Source organism: Phyllopteryx taeniolatus, chromosome 20 (genome assembly GCF_024500385.1).
Source record: "Phyllopteryx taeniolatus isolate TA_2022b chromosome 20, UOR_Ptae_1.2, whole genome shotgun sequence".
Classification (NCBI taxonomy): Eukaryota; Metazoa; Chordata; class Actinopteri; order Syngnathiformes; family Syngnathidae; genus Phyllopteryx; species Phyllopteryx taeniolatus.
In genome coordinates, this window is record NC_084521.1 from 845,598 (window position 1) to 871,083 (window position 25,486).

At 42.4% G+C, this 25,486-nt stretch overlaps 1 protein-coding gene across 14 annotated transcripts in view; it reads right to left on the reverse strand.

Moving 5' to 3' along the window:
• Positions 1–781: 781 nt before the first annotated feature.
• Positions 782–25,486, reverse strand: part of myo3a (myosin IIIA) — a 56,129-nt gene continuing 31,424 nt past the window's right edge. For 5 of the 14 annotated variants that reach the window (XM_061757699.1, XM_061757704.1, XM_061757698.1 and 2 more), the window contains 23 exons: positions 25,073–25,275; positions 24,413–24,511; positions 23,890–24,004; positions 22,617–22,743; positions 21,517–21,727; positions 21,293–21,440; positions 18,959–19,112; positions 18,798–18,886; positions 18,108–18,237; positions 15,896–15,978; positions 15,682–15,723; positions 14,945–14,989; positions 14,127–14,204; positions 13,747–13,952; positions 13,567–13,678; positions 12,874–13,036; positions 12,507–12,798; positions 10,320–11,319; positions 9,183–9,327; positions 4,239–4,330; positions 3,495–3,535; positions 2,069–2,269; positions 782–1,059 (listed from right to left, as the gene is read on the reverse strand). In XM_061757699.1, the coding sequence (XP_061613683.1) occupies positions 933–1,059; positions 2,069–2,269; positions 3,495–3,535; positions 4,239–4,330; positions 9,183–9,327; positions 10,320–11,319; positions 12,507–12,798; positions 12,874–13,036; positions 13,567–13,678; positions 13,747–13,952; positions 14,127–14,204; positions 14,945–14,989; positions 15,682–15,723; positions 15,896–15,978; positions 18,108–18,237; positions 18,798–18,886; positions 18,959–19,112; positions 21,293–21,440; positions 21,517–21,727; positions 22,617–22,743; positions 23,890–24,004; positions 24,413–24,511; positions 25,073–25,275 (3,903 nt within the window). In that variant the 3' untranslated portion in view covers positions 782–932. The other 9 variants (XM_061757709.1, XM_061757708.1, XM_061757706.1 and 6 more) reach the window with 8 other exon arrangements.

Genomic DNA, 25,486 nt, shown 5'->3' on the forward strand with positions numbered 1-25,486 from the left:
GTTCAAATCCCAGCCCACCTGTGTGGAGTTTGCATGTGCACCCCGTGCATGCGTGGGTTTTCTCCGGGCACTCAGGTTTCCTCCCACATCTTAAAAACATGCATTGCAGGTTGATTGAGGACTCTAAATTGCTCTTAGGTGTGAATGTGTGCGTGAATGGTTGTTTGTTTACATGTGCCCTGTGAATGGCTGGCGACCAGTTCAAGGTGTACTCCGCCTCTCGCCCGAAGTTAGCTGGGATAGACTCTAGCATGCCCATGACCCTTGTGAGGATAAGCGGAACAGGAAATGCATGGATGGATCTCAGGATCTAATAGCTGTATGGTGGTGCTGGTTACCATATCTGCCTCACAGTTCTGAGATTGGGTTTCGAATCTGGATTTTGGACTTCCTGTGTGGAATTTACTGGCGTACATGTCCAAACGCTTGCATCGGTTTTCTCCGGGTACTCTGGCTTCCTCCCACATTTAAAAACATTTAGGTTGGCTTCCCTGAAGACTAAACTGTCCTTAGATGTGAATACTTGTCGTGTGGAGCACCCCAAGGCACACAGCTCAGTCCCCATAATTTTTTTTTACATTTACTTATTGGCCAAAATTGGCAGATTAAAATGAAATTAAGATCTTCTAGAATATACATCTATATATATGTATGTATATGATGTACCATATACAGGTCTTTATGATGACCAATATAAACACAATAGCTCAGGCTAAAGCTTATGCTAAATGCTGGAGAACTGAACCAAGGGATGAAAGAAATTATGAAAGAAATAAAAGGCTAAATTGCATAGCTTTTATTTACAGCCATTTAAAAAATAAAGCTCATTTATTATTCACAGGTGTGTTCAGCTTGTCTACAAAGCTCTCATTGGTCCGTTGTAAGTGCGAAGATTGTCACTGGTCAGCATTGTTTGATAAAAAGCAACAAGGTCAGTCCTTTGCTCGGTACTGTCTGATGAGCCTTCGTCTTTGCGAGGTCTTCCTCAGCAGGTGCCTGAAGTCGTACGGGTTGTTGTCGGTGCGAGTGGCGGCAGACGGCGTTCTGGGAACCGACTGACTGCGGATGACACAAAAACACACGTTGGAACCGTTAATCTGAAAACACACAAGACGGCGAATAGATGAAGTCATGAACAGCGATATGTGGGGAAATACCGTACGTACTCTATTACAAATCTCCATTTAACACAGAAATTGAAAATGTATTCCATGATAAAAAAGCTCCAACTGGGAAAATTCCCACTACACTTAAACACAACGTGAGCACGGAATTAGTTTCTTTTTTGGGCTCAACTGACGTACAGAGAGCAGTGTTCTTTTAATTGTTTTTATTTTGGTTGAGAAAGGGTAAAAAAAAAAAAAAAAAAAAAAAGGCAAAGCCTTAACAGACGTGAGCGTAGCTGCGGGCCTCCTCGCTGCGACGACTCTCCCGTAATTAGCTCGGCTTCCATCGCTTGCAGCCAGACGACGGCATCGAACGCGCGCGCCATCTGCAAACTCATTTGAGAGGCGGCCTCGGGGATGTTGTTTCGATTTAAGTAGAATCCCCGCATAAACAAGTTAATTTGTACAAAGTGTTTTTTTTATGATGAGAGATGATGTTTACCGGCAGAAGCTACCAGTGATGATTTATTTATTTATTTTAATGACACTGAACTTCCAGGCTTCTTTCGCTCTGTGTTGCCAACTTTTGCAGAGCCGAGGCACATATTTCGATTTGAAAAATGTCACAGCACACTACCAAACATGAAAAACTCACATATAGTGAACCTCTGCACTCATTTTTAATTTTCATTTTTTTTGTTTTTCTTTTCCACAGAGCAAAAAGAATTTATGCGTGTGAGTATAACTTCATGCTCTGTTTGTATGTGTTGCTGCTCCATGTGTGTTAAAAGTGGCAATTGTTTGCATATGTAGAAATACCCTCACATCTATGCTAATTTGTGTTAGCCCGTCAATGGCGTTTCACATTATATGTCAGCGTTAAGGTAGCTGATTTTGTTAGACGAAATGTTATGGTTTGGTTGAACATTTTGGTGTTGAACCAAGAATATTATGGGCAATACCTGGTGTGTTTGGCAGGTTTGGACTCTGGCTTGTATTCTTCTGGCTGTCTGTTCTCCGCAGGTTCTGGTCTCCGGTCCTCGGACAACCTGCGCCGGACGCTGCTTTGAGATGAAGTCCCCTCGGAGGCCGAAGCGGGCGCGCATCTGCTGGTGGGCAAAGCCTGGTAGTAGTGCTGGTCCACGTCCACTAGTTTCCCTGGACTACAAGGACGGCCGAGTAAGGGTTGAGCTCAAAATGTAGTCCAAGCGTCATTTGCAGTTCACAGGTGGCCTCCATGCAACACAACTGTGAAGTAGTTCTCAGAAACAATTCAATTTTCACTGCCCCACTCTCGCACATTCATGAACATTCTCTTATTGTGAATGCATGAAGTGCACTTTCTGACCTCCACGTGACCGCCGCATTTGCCACACTGAGATCAATGACTTTCACACGGCGATCGTTGATATTCCAATCAGCCTCAAGGAGACGGTTTTTATTTCTTCTTTTAAATTACACGTCAGCTTGATGATGATGACAATGATGATTATGCCTTTCTTTGTCTCCGTTGTAATCATCGCATCCTTCCTTGTGATTGACAGAGGACTCCAAACATGAAGAAGACTTAATCACAGACGGATTCGCCAACAAAGTCTCTATCGCCAGCATCATTAGCATACTTTTTATATTTTTATCATGTTTTTTTTTTTTTTGACTTAAGGTTCCTCCCCAAGTAGTTCAACAAAGTCCACAAGATTACTTCTCGTAACCGGAACTTGGTCCACAGACTACAGCATGTTCTGACTTGCGTTCAAATGTTGTATAAACTGGACACTGTTGAAAATCGAGGATCCCCTTGTACATTATGTTAGTGCTGATGTCCAGAAGCTTTTCCTGTTGACAGCTAATGATTTGTACTAAATAATTGTGTTGACTGCACAGAAATGTCCCCAAATTTATTTCTGGTGTTCCACAGGGCTGTGTTTTGAGTCCCCTCTTACCGCCACTATTCACTGAAATACCTTTTCACACAACATACATTAAGTTTGGAAACGAAATGAAAATTACAGATCTGATTCCTTGGGCCACAGACGCACTCCTTGACCACCTTCTCTTAATCCTCCCGCCTTAGCCAAAGTCTCCTTATGGCCTCTCTTCTTTCCTAATGGCGCATGTAAAATGTTCCCGTCTATTGCATGATTACTAACCCTGAGCCCCTTTTGTGTTCACTCAGCTGTATAATGTGAACCTGTGCTCACAAACTACCCTCTCCCAGTACCTCAATGTCCTGCATCCAAGGCCATCTTTTTCTTTCTGACATAAAATGCCATTGAAACTGTCCAGCGTATAGACACGACATGAGAAGTTGCTCATAAATATTACCCCGCGCGTCATTAAGTACCTTCACGACGCAATGCTGGTTAAGAGGATGTTAAATGCACTTACTCTTCTTTCCTGGGCTTGCGTTTGTCATCCTGGACGGAACGCTGGGAGGAAGAGAGAACAGGTCAGCTGTCATCGTCTGCAGCATAAACGAGCCCTATGTACACGCTAGTTCAATGCAAACCTTTATTCTGCTCGCACTATAAAACTGAGCAACGAGTGGAGGAAATATAATGAGCTCAGCTCCACCACGAAGGGAACATGCTGCTATTTTTAGCCGAAAAACATTTTCCTTCCAAGTCCTTAAGCTACTTTATTCTAATTTCATGAATCATCACTCTATCTTTGTTTACTGTTCACACCCCGCTATAGATCAGATTTTTTAAATTTTTTTTGTTTGTGTATTCTGTCTATATTGCAGATTTTCACCTATGGATTTTTAAAAAAATATAGTTTAAGCCTTAAAATACCCATCCCACATTCTTTTGAAGACATTTATTTAAACGTATTAAAACATATTTTAAAATACACTGTAAACTTATTTGAAAATAAAATAAACTGCAAGCATAAAAAGTATGGAAAATACATTAAAAAGTACAGAAAATACATAATGGAATAAAAAATAAAAAACACTGCAATCACATTGAACCTTATTTAAACACACACAAAAAACGGATTACAACACAAAAAGCTTATATTTCTAACAGAAAAAATTGATACACAGCGGGCCCGCGATATAGAACAGAATAACTGTAGCGTTTGACAGCAATAATAATGGGAAAACTGAGCATCTTTGATGCCACTCACATGGATCAATGTGTAGTAGGTGGAGTCCTCGGGGGTGTTGAGGGTCTTTGGCTGCAGGGTGCGGCGGGGGGGCCGCGACAATCTCTTGTCGGCTGAAGGGGGAACACACAAAGACGCTTGACGAAAAAGCCACAATTTTGTGTTGTCAATATGCCAACGTGTTTGCGAGGAAACGAGTGATACAGTTTCATAATGACATTAATAAAAAATATGCTATTCTGCTATTACAGAAAAACTGCAATAATCACGATAACACAAAACGCTTCTGCTACTCGAGTGCTGACTAGAATGGGAGGACTGATTATTGATTTTAATTTATACATTGTGCTGTGACTGCTCGACTGATGACTACAACCAATGATCAATAATACACAGCGATCTACAAGGATTTATACAGTGATTGTCAACTTTCGGGTGTTTAGTACGGTGGCCGACCGGGGCAAATGCGCTGCAAAAGGCCATTTGTTGCAAATGAAGGAATGACGCAAGACAAAAAACACACAAGCACTGAAATCAACAGCAAAAAGAAAAACGCTGCAAGATAAACATGCTGCAATCACAGAAAACAACTGCAAAAGAAAAATGCTGCAAAAAAACAAAAAACAAAACACACACACCAATCCCGAAAGAGATGCTGCAAGTTTACGCTACACAATGGAAGTCTGCCAGGCCACACGGGGGCTTAACGTCCAGGAAGGACCAGTTCTGTGAGAACAGGGGCGCCTCTCAGATGAACACGAGATACGCTAGCGCCCTGTAACAGCCCGGCTAACTGACGTGCCTACGTGGCGGCCATGTTGGGGAGGTCGACGTTCCCATAGAAGGCAATGACGAAATTAAGTCGTAACTTGCTCAACCGATTTTCATGAGGGTTACTATTTTGTCAACGCCAAAGCGTATGCTATCAATACGCAACATTTGATAAAAAAGGGGGACTCCCAGTTACCTTGTCGTAATTGTATGGCGTTCTATGCAACCGTATGGAGCACAATGTACCGGCATCTTTGGTCTTTTCGTTTTCTTGCCGTCCACACGTGGAATGAATCGTAAAGTCTCGATTTTTTCCAAAATACTGCTGCTCGAGTGCTGACTAGAACTAGGGGGATGCTCCCCCCCCCCCCTCCTTTTTCTTTTTACAAATAACTTTTGGAACGGGAGACATCGATGGAGTGCAGAAACATGCAAATAATAACATTTTGCCTCTGCGAATCTTCAGACTGCTGCTGCTCGAGTGCTGACTAGAACCAACCAACAATTCTCAAGGATACACAATCAATCAAGATCTATTTGCCTGTAATGATCATTCCTTGATTGCTGATATAAATGACGCACTGAGAGATGAAAATTCAAGCAAAGTTGATTCAATACGGCCGAGCGGCTCAGCGTGCGGTTGACCCGGGGGCGACCTTTGTCTCATCGAGCTGACCTCCATCCACACGGCAGTTTAACCTCCAGGCCTCGCCAACATTTTATATTTTCCAAGAGACGGTTGACACACTAAACGTGTTGGCTAACTTAGTTAACGGCAGTGGTGGGAAGTAACCAAGCACCAATACTTCATTACTGTACTTATTTCCATTTTCTCAGGTATGTGTACTTTGTTGTGCCAAGTTATCAAAATGAGTATTGTACTGTATATTGTGATTTTTACGGGGAAAATCTGGCTGCTTGGTTGTTAGAATTTATACCTAAAAAATATGGTTAAAATGTAAACATCTTAACTGAATACCCAGTATATTTTACAGCATATAAATGTAAAATTTCCCCCAAAAATAAATGTTTACTAAAAATATAAAATAATGTATACTATGTTTACTATGTGTGTGTGTGTGTGTGTATATATACACACACACGGCACACATACAACACACTATTGGTTACATGAACACACACGACAAGAATTAACATATTACTGCAATAATTCAACATCGCACTACGCCATGCATCCTGGGAACGGCGTCGCTTCATAAGATTTTTTTATGGCCACTGGATATTTTCTTTTCTTTAACAGTCATCTATAGATTCTACAGAGAAATATGATTCTTTTAACATATTTGCACTGTAAAATGTGCGTATGGATGGTTAAGTCATTTAAAAAACATTAGTGTAAATGTAAAATTTATTTTACAATTTTTCGTTACGTTTACCTCAGTACAGAAGTTGAATGAGTATTTCTATATTTCCGCAAGTATCTGTAGTTGTACTTAAGTGCAGAGTGTGAATACTTTTGCCACCAGGACGGTTTTTGAGCATCTGGTGTCAATTTCCGGCGTGACGTCGTTCACTGTGATGAATAATTTTTGTCAGCGCTGATCGACGGCCGCTACATTCTCGCGCTTGTGCAAAGACATGACATCGACCTTCCCGTGCTACTTCTTATTAACAGGTTTACGCGAGAAGGAACATTTAAATAAAAGTCATCCGATGCAAGCGGAGCAGGTGGAAAGTTTACAATATGATTGAAAAGGTCATTTTGTATTGCTGCAACAATTCTACACCGCCGCTAATTAATTCCCCGCCGTAATTGTCACACAACGCGATTAAGCTTTGACGACCTTTCCCGCGACGGCTTCGTTTATTGCGCAATGATGATGGAGTGGATTATTACGGGCATGAATATGAAGCCGGGTGAAATAACGTGCAGAAGTTTACAGGAAACCTCGGGCCAGGGGAAAGTCAGGAAAGGGCAAGTAGAGGAACCATGCTGGAAATGAAAATAACGCAATATGATAGCATAACACTCCGTTTAGAACGTATTGAAAATCCAATTTCTCGTGGATTAGCCAAATTAGATTGAGTTCAAGAGAAGTATTTGACGAGGAAATGTATGAATCACATGGATATTGATTCAGGGTATCAGAGAATATATGCCCTTGAGTATTGTCGTCTGCTCTGTTTGAATGTGTTGATGCTCCGTGTGTGGTAAAGTAGCAGTTGATTGAAGGTTTTATAACCGTAACATCGATGCTAATTTCCGTTAGGACATCCTTATGTTAGCATTTAGCTAGCAGACTTTTGTCATATGAATGAGTGTATATGGTATGGTTTAAATATACTGTAGAAGGTTCAATTTACTTTTGTTGTGATTTCCGTATGTGTTGCTGCTCCACGTGTATGAAAGTAGCAGTTGTTTGAAGCTTTACAATTACAATCACATTGATGCTAATTTCTGTTAGCCCATCCATGCAGTTTCGCATTCTATTTTAGCATTCAGCTAGCAGACTTCCATCAGATAAAATGGGAAGGTTTCCTTGAACAGCTGGTGCTTAAATATGCAATGTTTAAGTGTCTGTTTAATGCTCTGTGTGTACAGTATGCGTTGCTGCTCCATGTGTGTTAAAGTAGCAATTGTTTGAAGGTTTATGATTAACATAGCATCGGTGCTAATTTTGGAATCTAATCTAGTCTCTGCTACCATTTAGCTAGCATACTTTAGTTAGATGAAATGATATGGTTTGGTTGATATGCCGGTGTTTAATTCGCTTAAATTTTCTGCGTCTGTTTTTGAGAAAACGTAAACTAGGCGCTACAAAGAGCTTGACGCAAGCACACTTTGCTTCCTATTAGGACAACTGTGAGAGTGTGACTTGGTTCCTTCAAGTGATGTTTATATGGTAGTCTCTCATTTAGAAGTTATTTTGTATAAACAAGGCCTCACTGTAACTGCTTATTGTACAAGCTACAATCCTAAAAATTGCATCATTTCCCACATGGAAGTGTATATTGAGAATTGCCAGCTGACGATTCCTCCAATAAAAATACTTCTGAAATATTGCGGTGCTATCTAGTCTAATTGAAATGTAAGAATTACTCACAGATCACTTCCAAACACGTCAGCTCCCATGATTATTCTCCCAAATAATTTGAAAAGAGAGACAGAGAGAAAAGACAGTCGAGGCAATCACAGGTCGTTAGCGGCCTGTGAGCGTCTGAGGTGAACTTTGCGTTTGTTTCCTGTGGCTGGCCACTGCTCACCTTCCCCAAAAGCAATTACTTAGTTTGATGACAAACGGGATAGAGAAGCGCTTGCTCCCTGCTGGCGCGCCACTTGACTTTCATCGGCTCCCCGATCTAATCAAACGTCACGAGACCGCCGCGCAGATAACACCTTGTTCCTCGCCGCAAAAGGCGGAAATAAAGGCTTCCACTCGCCGCTGGATCGCGAGCGCAATCTAAACATTTGCAAATCAAATCACATCACTTCAGCAGGAAATGACCGGGAAAGATGGATGAGCTCGAAAAGGAACAGAAAAGGCTTCTTCTTCTGTTTTTACAAATATTGTTGAAGTCTCAAAATGAAAATATGTTCAATTTAACAAAATATTATATTATTTCCGACTCAAGAAAGTTTTTTAGGCCAGCTTGGTCGAATTTAAGACCTTACAATAACAGAACGACCAAAATATTATTATTCTATTCTATTAGGCCTCGCTCCGACATAATTATTGATTTCATCTGTTATGTTAAAATGCAAAACAAAACGTGTCAAAATGTATATGTTTAAGTATGAACTGCCATCCCTATGTGTAGCAAGGCCTTCATTTTAGAAAATCAAATTGAAGCCAATTTTTTCCGCAAAAGGATTTTGGAGTAATGATGTGAAAAAATTCTGCACCCTGTTAGACAGAAGAACAAATTCTTCAGCTACGCTACTGACAAAACATTTGGGATGTTGGAATTTTGGGGGAAATTTCACGCGATGCTCTTGCGTTGACCTGTTCTAAACTTCTGAATGTCGGAATGTCCAACTGTTAAATGTTTCAGTACTTTTTACACAATTACTCTTTGATAACAAGGAGCTGAACGGCAAAATTCACATGAATGGAGCGATCAACTTCCTACTCAATAAAATGTCATAAACTACCAAACATTGTGCATTCTGTGTGGTTGTTATTGTTGTCATGGTGTGCGTTGGCCACAAATCACGTGGGGCTTATCGCTTACGCGATTTTTGCATCTGGGGAGCGAAGCCGTTGATGGCTTTCTCCTTGACAAACATGCCGTTCCTCTCCGGGTTTGACTGATGGGCCTGGATAATCTCCGTCAACTTCTGCTGCAGGGCCACAAAGTTGTGAGAGGTCTCGGCGATCTGCGGAGGACAGAGAGTCGTGCGTGAGTAGGTTGGAGAAGGGCGGCCATTCTTTCCGAGGGCCGGATTTATTCGAGGTTAGCGCACACAAACACGGGCGCGGTAGCTGATTTAGCGTCTTGAAATAGCCCGTCTTAAAGGCACGTGCAAAAGACTGCGCTTATTGTGCTGCAGAGGTGGCATTGGCAATTCCGTGCATCTGAATCATTTCAGCGCAGTTTTTCGGGTTTGCTGTCCCACGATTTAAATGCAATGTTGCATAGCATGGGCACATACCGCACATTCAATTCCTAAGCACTCGTGACAACTTCAATGAAACAAAACACTGTGGCGTGAATGATTTCTTTTCCATAACTCAGTATTATGTTGGTTTGCCTCTTCCACTAACACTTCCACTTCCATCACTTCAAACTTCATTTTGCACTTGCAAATCTTCAAAGGCGTAAACCATCAAGTGAAAAGGGTCGCCATCATTTTTACACCTGTTGCCAATAGACCACTTCATCATATTTGTAAACAGGCACCAGGATACTTCCGGCTGGCCAAAAACGATTAACTGAAACGACGACGACAAAAAACGGTTGTGTTTGGGGCTGCACCACCAGATGCATCCCCAAAGGTTTAAGATTTTCTGCATTCCCTTTAAAAAAAAACAAAAAAAAGTGAATCAATCATTAGAACTGGTGGGTGAGGAGGACACATTGAGTGGATGTCATAAAAAGTGTGGACAAGATCACAAGTAGTCACACTTAAAGAGATTGACTGGGAACCAGGTTTTGTGGAAGGTATTTTGTCACCGATTGTGGTTACGTCTTTGAGTATGTTATCCTGCTCGTCGATGACTGCAAGCTATCCATTTCAAAGTCAAAAGAGCAGACTAGTGCCATTAATTAGAGCAACAGAAAATAGAAAAAGGCTAAACTCATCATTCAAGCCAGTTACCCGGTTTTCGCAATTGCGCTATTTTTGGTACTTGAGTGTTTTTAGTTGACCTGTATGGAGAAGCTCTCTAGCTGCTCGGCTTCCTCCTGCGCCGCCTGCTTGCTGGCCTTCATCTTCTTGCGCTGCTTGTAGCCTCTGAAGTTACTTTGGATCTTCAGCGCAGCCTCTTCTTCCTCCCGTTTCTCATCTTCACATTCCAGCACAACGTCAGAGGCGTCCGCCGCCACCTCTGCCAATTCGAGCTCCACATCGTTTGGAGATAGAAGTTCCTCGTTTGTTTCTTCTTCATCCAGCACTTCTCGATCCTCGCAGGATTCTGGCTCGTCTCTGAGTTCTCGTGTCCTCCTGCCAGGGATCTTCCCTTCCTCTTCAAGTCGTTTGCGTTCCTTGTGGCCCCTCAACTTACTCTGAAGGACCACGGCTTCTTTGGTCTCCTCCGGGTCGCCACTGTCCTGCTCCATGTCGTCTTCCTCTGAAGCTTCCTGTTCATTTGGGTCGTTCAGGTTTCTTTTGGCGTCCTCCCGGAGCCTCGTCCTCTCGTCGTGCCCTCGGAAGTTACTCCGGAGGACCACGGCAGCTTTGGTTTCCTCCTGCAAATTTGACAAGTCTGCGAAATCTTCAGGCGGGACTTCTTCCCCGAAACCAACCGCCGGCTCATCTACCACGGTGTCGGTGTTCTCTTCGTCTTCTGGCACCTGCGTGTGATCGCTGTCTTCATTCTCCTCTGCTTCGTACGTATCTTCTTCCTCATCCTCGGGGCTCTTCGGCCCTCCTTCTTCTTGTTCACATTCCGCTTCCAACAGTGGCATGGACGGCGGCTGCAGCTCAGCTCCAGCCATGGTCTTCTTTCTCGCCTTAAACTTCTTTCTATCCTGGTAGCCTCGGAAGTTGCTCTGCAAGATTACGGCAGCCTTGGTTTCCTCTTCTTCGGTTCGGGTTTTGTCGTTGGAAGCTGGAAAATCCTCCTCGGTGGCGTTCTGGTCCGGCTCAGGCGGCTTCTCCTGAGTGACGGTCAGAGCTTTTTCTGCTTTCTCCTTCTCCACGGCTTCTCTAAAAATGAGAGATACAACTTAAAGGAGAAATAGTGTGGAAAGGTGACTTTTTAATGGCTTTTAATCAATGCAACGTTAATTAACAGTAAGAAGATGCAGACAGATATAGATATTTTATTCATGCCGTGAGGGAAATTCAATCCTGATCTACTCTAAGCTGCGGTAACAGTCACTGTTCTCACAGAGCAGAGAGAATCCATGCTTATGAGTAACGTTGTATGCTTTGCTTGTATGTGTTGCTGCTCTGCGTGTTAAAGTAGCAGTTGTTTGAACGTTAATAATAACCAAAACATCTACGCTAATTCTCATTAGTATGTCTTCAACATTTTCCATTATATGTTAGCATGAAGCTAGCAGACGTTTGTTTACCAAAATGAAATGGTTTGGTTGAACATTTTGGTGTTTAAATATACGGTATCTGATTGTCTTGTGTTTTATGCGTGACCTTTATAGTCAACTTCAACTGGGAGTGACAAAAGAAATATTTGAGGTAACTACGCTTTGCCCCTTTTTTGGAGAACCGGATAAGAGAGTGAGACGTGCTAAGGAATGGTTTAAAAATGTGTTCTTATCAGTTTAGATGTGTTTTAATAAGTTTAAACGTGTTTAAAGTATGTGGGAGGGCTAAAAGTATATATAAAAAAGTTTTTATATGGTCTCCAACATGCATGTGAGCTTCATTGAAGACTAAGGTCGAAGACGGCTAGGGCGGACAACAGCTCGCCTGTCACCCCAACGAGGATATGTCATGGGTGTGTGTTCCGGGTTTTGTCTTCCCCCCTGTTTCACACACACCTGCTCCTGTGAGCATCTTCACCACCTGTGCCTCGTTCACCCTAATTACCCCTTGTATATTACCTCGTGTCTCATTCCCTCTCGTTGCCAGTTCGTTGTACCTTGTCGTCGCGTTCCAGCATTCCTTGTTTCCACGTCACAGACTCACAGTAAGATTTGACCCTGTTCCAATTATCGACCTCGCCTCTTTGCCTCATGTTTTTGGATACTGTTGCCTTTCTTGGATTGCCTGCCTGTGTACCGACCTATCCCCGTCTATTAAACCTCTCTTTTTGGAAACTGTCCATTTGTTTTGGAGTCGTGCATTTTTGGGTCCTATCCTCTGTTCCTTTCATGACAGGATAAGCGCTACCGAAAATGTAAAGACCGAGCACAGCTTGCTCCTCACACCGTTTTCTTTTGAAACGCTTCCTGTCCTTGTGCCCTCGGTAGTGCGCCTGAATCTTGCAGGCCGCTCTGTGCTTCTCCTCCACCAACTCCTTGTACATCTTCTTTGCAAGAAAGCCCCTGCAGACTGACAAAGACAACGCATCAGAAGTCATTCCACTCACAACCTCGGTGTCATTTCGACGGCGACCGTCCTCGTCGTGGCTCCCACCAGCTTGAAACTGGACGACGAAGGCTTCCCGCTTCTTGTTCTTGTCCTCGCCGACACTCTTTCGCACTTTATAGCCTCTGTAAGCTGGGCGTGGAAGCAAAAGAATGACACAGCAGGGATAATGGGGTGGCACTCATCAACATTTCCCACCGGACTCACCGGACTGCAGCACAAGAGCACTTTGTTCTCGCGCCTTCAGCAGCCTACGGTAGCGTCGGGAGCCCAGCCAGCCTCGGACACAAGCCTGCAGAAGCACGATGCGCTGCGTGGCCTGCTGCACCATCAGATTCAGATGTTCCACGTGATAGTACTTGAGGAAAACCTGCATGGCAAACAAAACTCACTCCGTGCGGTTTGCGAATGTTTTCATTTTCTATTTGTGGGTTTGTGCTTATTGTGTTTATTTGTGTGCACCAGTGACTTTTTTTTCCCCCACTTCATTCGAGCGGCAGCGCTTCTGAAGCTCGCTCGAAACTGAAATATTCGCTAGCAACACAAAGTAAAAGACTCGACCAAGTGAAGGCTCATAAGAGAAGTTTTATACCATACCTATACATACTGTGTTGAAGTGTCAGGTGTCAAAAACTGTCCAGCTTCAACGTGTTGGCATTTTTTCCCCCACATAATTGGCTTGACAAGCATTCACTACTTAATCTTTATCTTCTACTCAAAAGCTTTGCTTATTTAAAATCCAAAGCAATGCAATGTCACCATCTACAGAGATCTGTTAGTCATTCCAGTCGCTTAGAAACCTGAATTTCACAGACAAGCCGGGCGAAGAAAAACAAATATATTTGTCGGTAGCAGTACACGGTCAGAAGGAGCAGTGAAGGAGTTGATCTCGCTTCCCACCTTTGTCTTCCCCATGGCCCAGTTCTCCAGCTTGGCTTTCTCCAGGATAATACTGCACGTCTCAGGAGTCACCGCGGGCTCCTCGTCAGCGTGGAACGCCACAATGTGATACCTGGAACAACCGATCATCATCGGTCGGACGCCGACGAGCACAAAAATCTGTTTGAGAATCGACATCACCTCTTGAGGAAATTGGCAAACGGGACGCGGTGCGAGTAGCCCTGCCGGCGGATCTTAGCCGTCTCTAGGATTCCCGTGTAGCGCAGCTGGACCAGAACCTTCTCCCGGTCGAACTTGTTGGGTTGCCTGTCGTTGTTGGGTTTGATGCATCGCACGAAGTGGGGCTGCCCCGACACCATCTTAGACAGCAGATCCATCAGGGAGTACTACAAGGAGCGTAAAGGAAGACTTTTCAATCCAGTTCTTGATTAGATGGTGTGGCCTCGTTGGGTTTTGGCCACTTTCAGCATGTAAGCGGCCACTTTTGTGAACACAAATGGCCAACATAGAGCCCAGAAGGTTAATAATGTCCTAAAGCGAGTGACTAAGAATCCTCTTACTCTGAAGTAGGCCGCCACTGTCTGCGTTCTCATGTTGGTGGTTTCTCGAGGATGGTACGGCGTGTCTGCGTCAACAGGCTAGAGAAAAAACAACATTTGTCACAAACAGCCACAAATGATGCATTTATTTATTTTTTTTTGCAGATGGACTCAGTATTTTGGATTTAATAGGAAATGAGCACACTGAGCTAATGCTATAGCATTATCAAGCGTTTCTCTCACAGCATACAGTGAACCCCCATGTATTGTTATCGGATACGTTACACACACACACAAGAGGTGAAAATATCCAATAGAAATCCATCCATCCATCCATTTTCTGAGTCGCTTATCCTCACAAGGGTCGCGGGAGTGCTGGAGCCAATCCCAGCTATCATCGGGCAGGAGGCAGGGTACACCCTGAACTGGATGCCAGCCAATCGCAGGGCAAACGTATAAACAAACAACCATTTGCAATCACATTCACACCTACGGGCAATTTAGAGTGTTCAATGAACCTACAATGCATGTTTTTGGGATGTGGGAGGAAACCGGAGTGCCCAGAGAAAACCCGCGCAGGCACGCGGAGAACATGCAAACTCCACACAGGCAGGGCCGGGGATTGAACCCCGGTCCTCAGAACTGTGAGGCAGAATCTCTAACCAGTCGTTCACCGTGCCGCTCCAATATAAATGTACCATATAAAACCACGTTTCTTTTTAGTTTACACCCAGCATGCTTTAAACTTATTCTAACTTTGTAAAACACATTTTTAAAGTATTACTTCATGCCCGTTCTCACGTTTGCTCACACCGTTCTCCAAATGAAAGTGTGCTTACGTCAGGCTGTTTATTTTTCACTTCCAGCTGATGTCGACTGTAAAACTAACACAAAATGAAAAGAGAAGTAAACATTATTTAGACACCAACAAAAGTATTCTAGCTTAATGCTAACATATGATGCAAAATGTCATAGACAGGCTACCAGAAATTAGCATCAATGTCACGGTCATACTAAACCTTCGAACAACTGCTTCTTTAACACACACGGCGCAGCAAAACAACCGACAGAGCAGACAACAATACTCACAGGCATTTCTTCTCTCGCTTGTGGGACTACACTGACGCGTGTAATTTTAATCGTACTTGTGTTTATACTTTAAAAACCCATAAAAATATCTAGCAGTATTAGGGGGGGTTCACTGTATACTATTTTATTGAAGTCTTTATTTATAAAAACAACCAATCACTGTTTGATATTGTACTGTGTCAGCGAGAGGCACATCGAGAAAGCTTTTTTTGTCAGCTCTAAATCCAGCGAAGGCTGCAAGACAGATGGACAAAATGCAGAAAATGCACAACAAAAGAAGCAATTTGCTTTTGTAAATCAAAATAAACTCAACTACAAGCAAGCGAAACATTATTTTGAGTGTGATGTACGGACATTGACGGCTCCTTAATGGCAGAGAATGTTCATTTCAAGGCGCAGAGCAATTTGGAAACATGTAGCAAGAAAGACTTAAATGGAGCAGAGAGAAAGGGTTATACATAGAAAAAAAGTGAAATGCAATGGTTACCTCAGTGAAAGTAAAGGAACTGTACAAGGTAAGCACTCCCATCTTTACCACAGACATGCAGCAACAGTGGGCGAGGAAGGGGAACAAACAAATCAAATGAGAAGCTTTCACCTTCAGTTTGGAAAAATAAAGCAAATGGCTGGGAAGTAGAAACCCAAAACACCTTGTGTGGTAAGATACGTGGGAGATAATGCAGACTTGAGTGTGTGAGTACCTTGGCGAAGGTGAGGGTGCGCGTGGGGGTGCGCGGGGTGGGGAGCGTGGTGACAGCTTTGCCTTTGGTGTGGGCGAGGTTGCCTGGGAAAAGAACACAACAAAGACGATTAGCAGGGAAACGTCTCATAGAGAACATTTGATGGAACTAACCACAGATACAGCACACATCTCTTATGGTTATACACAGTGAAGTCCCACTAAATTGGGCTTCATCGTTCGTGCCCCCCTTATAGTGCGGATTTTTTAAGCAACTATTTTTTTTTTTTTTTTGCACAGATTTTTACCTTATACAGGCAAGTCTAAATTTCAGTGTAGTACCACGTTGCGCCACAACAAGCCAGGCAGCACTGGGCGTTACCGAAAAAGATGCAGCGTAATTAACAGCAAGAAGAAAAGGCAGAGAAGGTGCCAAACTGGAGTAGAACGTAGAATTACGCTCCAGTAATAGTCGCAGAGAGAATTAAGGCTTGGGAGTATTTTTTTATGCTCTGTTATTCTTGCTGCTTGTGTGTGTAAAGCAGTAGTTGTTTGAAACTTTAAAATAACCGCAACATCTGTGCTGATTTCTGATAGCCTGTCTATGGTGTTTCTCATTATTTGTTAGCATTAATAGCGGACTTTTGTCAGACAAAATTCCATCGTTTGGTTGAAAAACTTTGGTGTTTGAATATAAAATGTCTAATTATATTTTGTTGTTTGCTCTCTTTGTATGTGTTGTTGCTCCATGTGTGTTAAATCAGCAGTTGTTCGAAGGGTTATAATTACCAAAACATCTATGCTCATTTACGTGAGCCCATCGATGGAGTTTCACATTATATGTTAGCATTAAGCTACCAGGCTGTGTTTAATTAAAATGTTATGGTTTAGTGGAACATTTTGGTATTTTCATATACATAGTTTAATTTTCTTTTGTTGTATGCTTTGTTTGTATGTGCACCTGCTCTGTGTGCAGAGGTGGTGAGTAAGGAAGTACTTGTACATAAGTAGATTTTCACGTATCTGTACTGTACTTCCATCCATCCATCCATTTTCTGAGCCGCTTCTCCTCACTAGGGTCGCGGGCGTGCTGGAGCCTATCCCAGCTGTCATCGGGCAGGAGGCGGGGTACACCCCGAACTGGTTGCCAGCCAATCGCAGGGCACATAGGAACAAACAACCATTCACTCTCACATTCACACCTACGGGCAATTCAGAGTTGTCAATTAACATGTTTTTGGGGATGTGGGAGGAAACCGGAGTGCCCGGAGAAAACCCACACAGGCACGGGGAGAACATGCAAACTCCACACAGGCGGGGCCGGGGATTGAACCCGAGTCCTCAGAACTGTGAGGCTGACGCTCTAACCAGTCGTCCACCGTGCCGCTGTACTGTACTTGAGTATTTATATTTCTGGTGACATTTTACTTTTACAACTTACTTTTTAAACAAGTATCTGTATTTTCTACTCCTTAGATCTTAAAAATTAGTTCATTACTTTTAAAACCTAAAGTTAGCGACGACACGGCGTGAAAACCAAAACGCCAAAAAAATGGAAGTAAGTGAGTCAGACTTCGCAGATACGACCCTCCCCTTTGAACTGTGTGCCTACGGCGATGCTAAGCTAGTGGGGGCAAAGTGTTGGCACATTGCATGTAGCTAAGCTAGTGGGGGCAAAGTGTCAGCGCATTCCATGTTTGTGTATGGATGACACTGTCGGAAACCAAAATAAAAAGGATGCCTGCACATCGTGCTGCGTATGGTTGCACACACGTCGTACAATCACAACAGGGGAACTCTGAACTGGGAATAACCTTTCATAGGTAAGAATATTTTTTGGCATCTATGTACGTGTGTGTGTTAAAGTAGCAGTTGTTTCAAGGTTTAGAATTACTGTAACATCTGTGCTAATTTTAATGTCCATTTGGTGGTTTTTTGTTTTTCAATATGTTTTTTCTATACAGAAGATTTGCACCTACCATGGGTTGGTATGGAACATATCCCCCTGTGATAAACGGGGCTTCACTGTACAGTATAGATGTATCACGGACTCAAAACCTTAATAAAATGGCCAGTAGGAAAGTAGTAACATGCATTTTTATGGGTTGTGCAGCATTGACATTCACGCCAGCTTCGATATAAAATTTTTTTGGGATCAATGTTTTGGATATATTTAGGCTTTAGATTAAAATCTAAACATTTTTGGTGGAAGGAAATGCAAAAACTGTACTCACCCGTTTTGGTGAGGGGGTGGGTGACAAGTTTGCGAACGAGCTCGTTCTCTGAGGACCTCAGCAGAAGGACAATGTCTGCCGACAGCGTGTCTCGATTCTTGGCAAGGAAACCGGCGGCGTTGTAGATCACCTGACAGTTTAGATAGCAGTTGTGAAACTCAAGGCCTAAGGACAGGTGCGGCCCACCATGTTGTTTGATGTGGCCCGACCCGCTAAAGCAAATCAAGGCATCTAACTTAATGCTTCTTGCTAAAATATGAAAATTGAAAATAGTCTTCACTTTTAAAAACTGTGAATTTCACTTGCCGAGAAACGATAATTCAATTGTTTGGAGCAACACAAGGCACGCAGCTTGGTCCCCATTTATTTGTTTCATTTTCCATTCATTCATTCTTCATTATGTCATAAGTTACTGAACCCCTTTTAAAATGAATGGTACAATAGTTGAACAAACTAGACTTCTGATTTCAATACTAGTTATCCATCAGTTTGTTGCGTATACTGGATGTAATAATACAATGAGATTAGACATTTTAAACGGCTTCAGTCATAACAGAGTTCAGAGGGAAACCATAACTACCATGTGGCTTGTGCCAAAAATAAATTTGACAGCCATGATTCACATGAATAAAGTTATTTTACTCTGGGTAAGGTAAAACAACTCAAATCCAGATAAGGAAGATGAAATACCTTTCCAGCATAGTGGTGAATACCAAATCCGAGGTCGATCCTCTTTGGTCTCCAGAAGCTTTTGGTCTTCAGGTTATCTTGAAATTTCTCTAAAAAGACTTCACAGTTATAACTTGATGAAAAACATAGAGGTTTCCAAAACCTGGAGCAGGGGAACCCACCGATGAGCGTCTGATCGGTGGCCTGCGGGAAGCGACTCTCCTCGTCCAGGAGCGACAGCATGCCCATGGGCTTCTGCAGGAACAAGTCCAGCAGCGGCCGGTTGTCCTCGTACTCGATCACGCGAGCGTCCACGTCCTCGTTCAGGTACTCATCCTGCACGCGAGTTGGAGATCTCACTAGTGGGCACGGCGCTCAAATGAGAACAAGCAGTGAGAGTCGGGCTACTGGGAAATTTCAGTCGGAATTCTTATCGTGGATTATTATGGAAAATGGAGTATTTAGTAGCTTGTATTGGACAATTCCCCATTGATGAACGTTAGGAACAGTCTTATGGTGCATTTGTTTCGACATCAAAACGGCTGTATGTATTTGTAAGATTCATGTTGTAAAATGAGTTTAAAATGATATTAAACTTTCATAATTTGTGATATAATTATGGTTTAAACTATTAATATAGGTCAGTGATTCACAAAGTGTGATATACATATTATTAGTGGTAAGCCCTCCCTCTCGTGATACACCTAAGAATCACTAAATTAAATCTTAAAACTGTGCACAATGATACTATGGCTTTGGCTTTTTTTTTTTTTTATTACAGAACAATTCAGTTGTTTTTAACTTTTAAGTCCAATAGATTTGCATTTAATATTTTAAAAGGGTTTGTTTTCGAACATTAATTTATGTACAATTTCTGTTTAACTTTTATGTGCAATAGATTTAAATTAAATCGTTATTTAACTACCGGTACTTTTTTTTCCTTTTCCTATTTTTAAGCACAGTGTTAATGTTCAAACCGTGCATAATGATACAGTGACTTACAATAATATTAAATGTACTTTTAGAAATAAAATCACAGCCTCGTTTTTGACACTTACTGTATTTTAATGTCGGTCATTATGGTGGAATTTGGAAAGCTAAGTTATTTTTTTTCTTTAGCACTTGCTGATGTAAAAGGCTTGAGAATGAGTGACATACTTGTTTTTGGGATGGGGGGTGTCAATCCCGTATTTGTGCTATTTGCTGCGGGGCTTGTTTCCCATCCCCAATGAAGGTGGGGTGGGGTTACTGTATAACCATAAAATGCACATAAAATCTGCCTCAGTAATAAATCAAAAAAAGTCCAAATATTTGATCTGGCACAGCTTGAATACATGAGCAATGCATTTGAAATGAACCTGGGAACAGGTTCATTCTGCGCAAGCGTATACTATGCGGTGGCAGTATAGGACGAATGTATGTCTGGGCCTGGTGCCAACAAGAATCCCCAAGAGTGGATTTAAACTCTAACGCTTAGCGACTCCCCCTCCTAATTGAGCCTCGTTTAGGGTTGATTTATTGCCGCTCTCCATGGGCGAGAGCAAATAATTGAACATTAACAAACCATTCTCTGCCCTCCCCTGGAGACACGCCATCTACTCCCCCCCTTGAGGACCGCATAAAGGCAGCATGGTGAGCCCCGCTCGTCCCGCGAACAAAGCCGGCGACGTATTTCAGCCGAGCCGTCACTTGGGGCTGACAAATGATTCATCTTGAACCAACCTAAGAAGCATGTTTTTGGAATGTGGGAGCGAGACTGAGTGTCCGGCAAATGTGCAAACTCCAGACAGGAAGGTCGAAACCCGGATTTGAACCCCCAACCTCCAAACTTTGAGGCGCAGATGCTCCCTGATGGCGCACACACCATGAGGAGCAGAATGCCAATGGGCACTGAAGCACGAAATCATGATGCACAAACTGTTTAATTCTTTACAGTCTATTGAATTATGTTATTACTGTATGTTTTTATAAAGAACAATAATGTATCTAATAAAAACATTTTTTTGTGATTTTGTGTGACTAATGGAATAATGGCATTTGCATTCATTTCAATGGAGAAAGATGAGTTTTGAGTTCCAATTGTGGTCAGGGAACAAATCAAATTTTAAGTCAAGACACCACTATATTTATATTTTTTTGTAGATGACAGCGTTCAGGTTTTAATTGGCCTGACATATTTTGGCAAACTCCTATTAATAATAATGCATTTTATTTACAAGGCGCCTTTGAAGTCACTCAAGGTCGCTGTATAAGACATTTAAAACACTGTCGAAACATAATCAGCTATAGAGTAAACAAAACAAAAATTTACATTTTGCAGCAGACCACCAACCATCAGGACACAAATAGCAGCAAATAATTGTGGGAAGAACAATCAGAGTTTAAAAAGAAGTGAGATTTAAAATGAGATAAGGAGTCCACGTCCCTGATGTCTATCGTCTTCATCTGTCGTGTACAAAGCAAACAAGACGGTAGACTTGTAAGAAAGGCCAACGTTCTACGTAGCGGTTGGTTACCTGCTCCCAGGCGAAGATGTGCTGGTTGAAGTAAAACTGGATCTGCTCGTTGGCGATGTTGATGCACAGCTGCTCGAAGGAGTTCCTCTTGAAGTTCTCGAAGCCGAAGATGTCCAGGATGCCGATGTTCAAGCCCTTGTCGTCCTCTCTGCGGAACGAAGCCGGGGCGAGTCAGCGGTGAGGGGCCGCCGCCGCATCACGTCGGGGGTCCGTCGAGCTCTCACCCGAGGCGGCCGTCGGGCCGCAGCAGCGCGTTGATGCGGTTGACGATCCAGTTGAATAGGCGGCCGTACAGCGCCTTGCCGGTGGCGTCCCTCACCTCCGCCGCCTTGTCCACCGTGTTGGGCCGCACGATGGTCTCGCCCCGGGCCACCACGCAGTGGGAGGTCAAGGCTTCCTGGAGCTCGTCGGAGCGGATGCGCAGTAACGACGCCACTGAGGCGAGACGGGGGGAAAAAAAATAAATAACGCCGCTCATCCTGATCTATTGTCCTCCTTTATTCCCATTGAACTGATAGCAGGAGACAGCGAGGCAAATCACATATTCACGTCAGCCAATAATAAGAGGAAAAAAAATGTTCTGCAATATCTAATCACTGATGTGTAATGCATGCGGGAAATAAAAAATATGGCAGCATTACTTTATTGGGGTCAAGATATGATAATGCGCGATGAGTCTCATGGTGAAATTCACATTACACCGCAAAGACCACATTGGTAAAATGAGGAAAAAATATGAAGTCATCTAGAAAAGAATTTTTGTAATGTATTTTTTTTATAACAAAAAGAGCACTCTATTGTACTTATTAAAAACATACAGTCAGAATAGAATGCAATTAAACAGTTTGTGCATCATGATAATTCAATCGGCATTGTGCTGCTCCTTCTGCGGCCAACAGAAGGCAGCGTACTACATCCATAATAAATACATAAAGAAGACTGTCACAACTGCTCGGTAAGCCGCAGTAATATTAGTTGCTTTATGCACAGGATAAAGTATGTATGCCTGTGAGAACCGTTATATTGTTTGTCTACATGTGTTGCTGCACAGTTTGTGTTAAAATAACCGTTGCTTAAAATGTTCTTACAATGCAAGATCGCCAAAATAATAAAGAAAAATAGCACTGCGTTCACATTGATTGATAGTAGTAGGTGGAAAATATACACTTTCCCTTTTTCTGTGGAACATCCATGAATGATTATTCATCCATGTAATAATGTCAGACAGGCTATGAATACATTTGCAAAAGATCTGTAGTTGATCATTAACATACTAAAGTACATGCACATGCAAAATGAACGTACATGGAAGCGTTTCTCTCACCGTTTTCCAGGACGGTCATGTTGTCAATGTCGCTCTTGTCCGTCTGGTGCTCCGACACCACCGCCGAGAACTCGATGTCGCCCGCGTTGAGGATGGCCGCCAGCGTGCTGTACACGCTGCCCAGCTCCTGCAAACGCAACTCCGCTTCAAATAAAACCCCATTGGACGGCCTGTAGACTACAACACTGGCTCTCAAACTGGGGTCCCCGGACTCACGGGGGTCCGAAGAGCATCATTTAGAGAAAAGTAGTGCTTTGCCGCCGTCTTCTATCGGCAATTCTAAACTTGTTTTCATGGGGGCATCAATTACTCACGGTAGGGCTTAGTGCCTGTTTCACAGTAATTAGAGACGGTTCACTGTAAAGTTAAAATTTTTTCGAGAACAAAAGGCATATTTTTTGAGACTATAGTCTAATTTTTAAGAGAATAAGCCATCTTTTCCCAGAATAAAAGCCATAATTACGAGAATAAAGTTGTATTTTTGAAATGTACACAAATGACTTTCTTCCCTTCATCTTGAAAAGTTCAACTTTATTCTCATCAGATTATAACTATTTAGCCTGACAAAATGCATATTTGTTCTTGTAACTATTACAACTTTGAATCTTGGTTAAAAAAAAAAAAAAAAAAAAAATACTTTTGGCAGCGAGTAAGAAGTCCATCACAAGAAAATGGTTAAAAAGTAGAACCACCCACCACTGAAGAATGGGTAGACATTTACATTATGGAAAAGCTGTCCTTTTCCCTTCAGGTTGAAATAGAAAGTTCCAAATGGACAGAGTGCGTAAAAGCAATTAGATCTGATTCTAAATGACGATTGGTACTTGGTGGGAATTGCAATTACAATTACTAGGCAAGTACGCTCCAAGTTGGTTTTCTTTCTTTTTGTGCCACATTTTTTTTCAATTCAGATCATTGGAAAATTCTAGAAGTGCAACATACAGTGTAAATATGTTGCAACTTTCCACAAAAAAAAAAAAAAAAAAAAAAAAAAAAAAAAAAAAGAGGCAACATTTCAATTTTTATGGCATTTCATTTCTCCCGTGAGGAATTTGTGAACCCCCTGGACTAGACGGCTTCTCCATGAGTGCAGCACGCGTTACTAGAATAAGTGCTGTTGACGCACAGATCCCAGAGGCAAACAGCGCTTCATTAGCCAGCACGACGCTAATCGAGAGAAAGCACCTCTGAATTTTGTCCTTTTGTTGCACATGCGGGAAGGACAAGACAGTCAAATGTTAGCCTCAAGGTGATCTGGGGAAGCGGCGTTTACCTCCAGGGAGAATCCGATGACTTTGAAACACTGCTCCACTGCGTCAAAGTGCTCCTTGTAGGCGGTGTTGCTCACAATGTCGGGGCCCAGTTTAATGTGCTCGTTACACAGATACCTGCGCAGCACAGGGCAAGCGTGATGTGCTATGAGAGGGAAATTACAGTGGTTAAACCGTCTGGGCTCGACGCTGTCTATTGGGTCCACCTCGTTACCTGTTGTTCAACCGTTTTAGCTGTGTTAATGCAAATGTAATGAAACTTCCCAATAGTGGCATTTTTTTTTAAATCTGATTTTGTAAATTACAACTTCAGCCCTTTAACTCTATCAATAATATTCCGTTTACATCACATTGTACCTTTTGGCTCCATCATGCCCACTTTTGGACAATTGAAACTCATGAAAACGACATCTTTTGAGTCCTTTGTTATTTTTGTACAAGGATAAGAGGTAGAAACAAGCTAACAGGTTAAAAAAACAAACAAACAAAAAAAGGCGTAAAGGTTAAAATGTGCATTCAAGCTACTTAGGCGTTTTGCTGTCGGAGAGCTTGTAGTGGGCAAGCTTCTTCCTGTCAGCCAGGCCAGCGTAGATGTAGTAGAAGATGTGGAAGTTCTTCTCCCCCCTGTGAAAACACGCAAGGACCATGAACATGTAAATACAGCCAACCCATTGTAACAAGTGCCTACTGCCATTTATTTCCACTCCAATTGTACAATGAGTTTTATTCAGTTAAGCAAGCAAGCTCTAGTAATAAGGTCCACTCAAAGGACACTAAAATATATTTAACTGAAAAGAAAATAATGATACTGTTAAGTTTATTTATGGGTTTTAGGGTATACACTCAAGTCCCAATTTAGAGTTAAGAGCAATGAAGAACAGGCCGAGAAGGTCCCCAATTAATCTACATTAATATTTGTTCCCACAGACCGGAGAGAATATATGCCAGTGAGTATTGTTGTATGCTGTCCATACATCTTGCTGCTCTGTGTGTGTTTAAGTAGCAGTTGCTTGAAGGTTTAGAATTACTGTGAAATCTATGCTAATTTCCAATAGCCCGTCCATCGTTATTCAAGTTACATGTTATCATTAAGCTAGACTTTTGTTACATGGTTAGATTGAACATGATTTTGTTTGTCCCGCACGATGAACAGGGCTTCACTGTATATCAAAAAGGGATATTTACGCGGCTTGGTGGATGACTCTGGACTTCTCCAGTAGGTACTCGGATATCTTGGCGCCCACCACCGTCCCTCTAGCGCTGAACTTCATTTCCAGGTACTTGCCGAAGCGACTGGAATTGTCGTTGATGGCTGTGCAGGCGTTGCCGAAGGCCTCCACCAGGCTGTTGACCAGCAGGATCTTCTCCTGGAGGGACTGGTTATTGGCCTGGAAGATAAAATATGACATCCAAGAAGTTCTTACTGATTTTATTGAACCACGGAAGACAATAAACTGAATGGCCATATCATGACATCCTGATAATATATTCAATCATAACCCAAAAACAGTGGTGGGAAGCAACAAAGGATAAAGAGTTTGTTACTCTATTTACTTGTAGATTTTTCAGATATCTGTATTATACTTGAGTAACTGACAG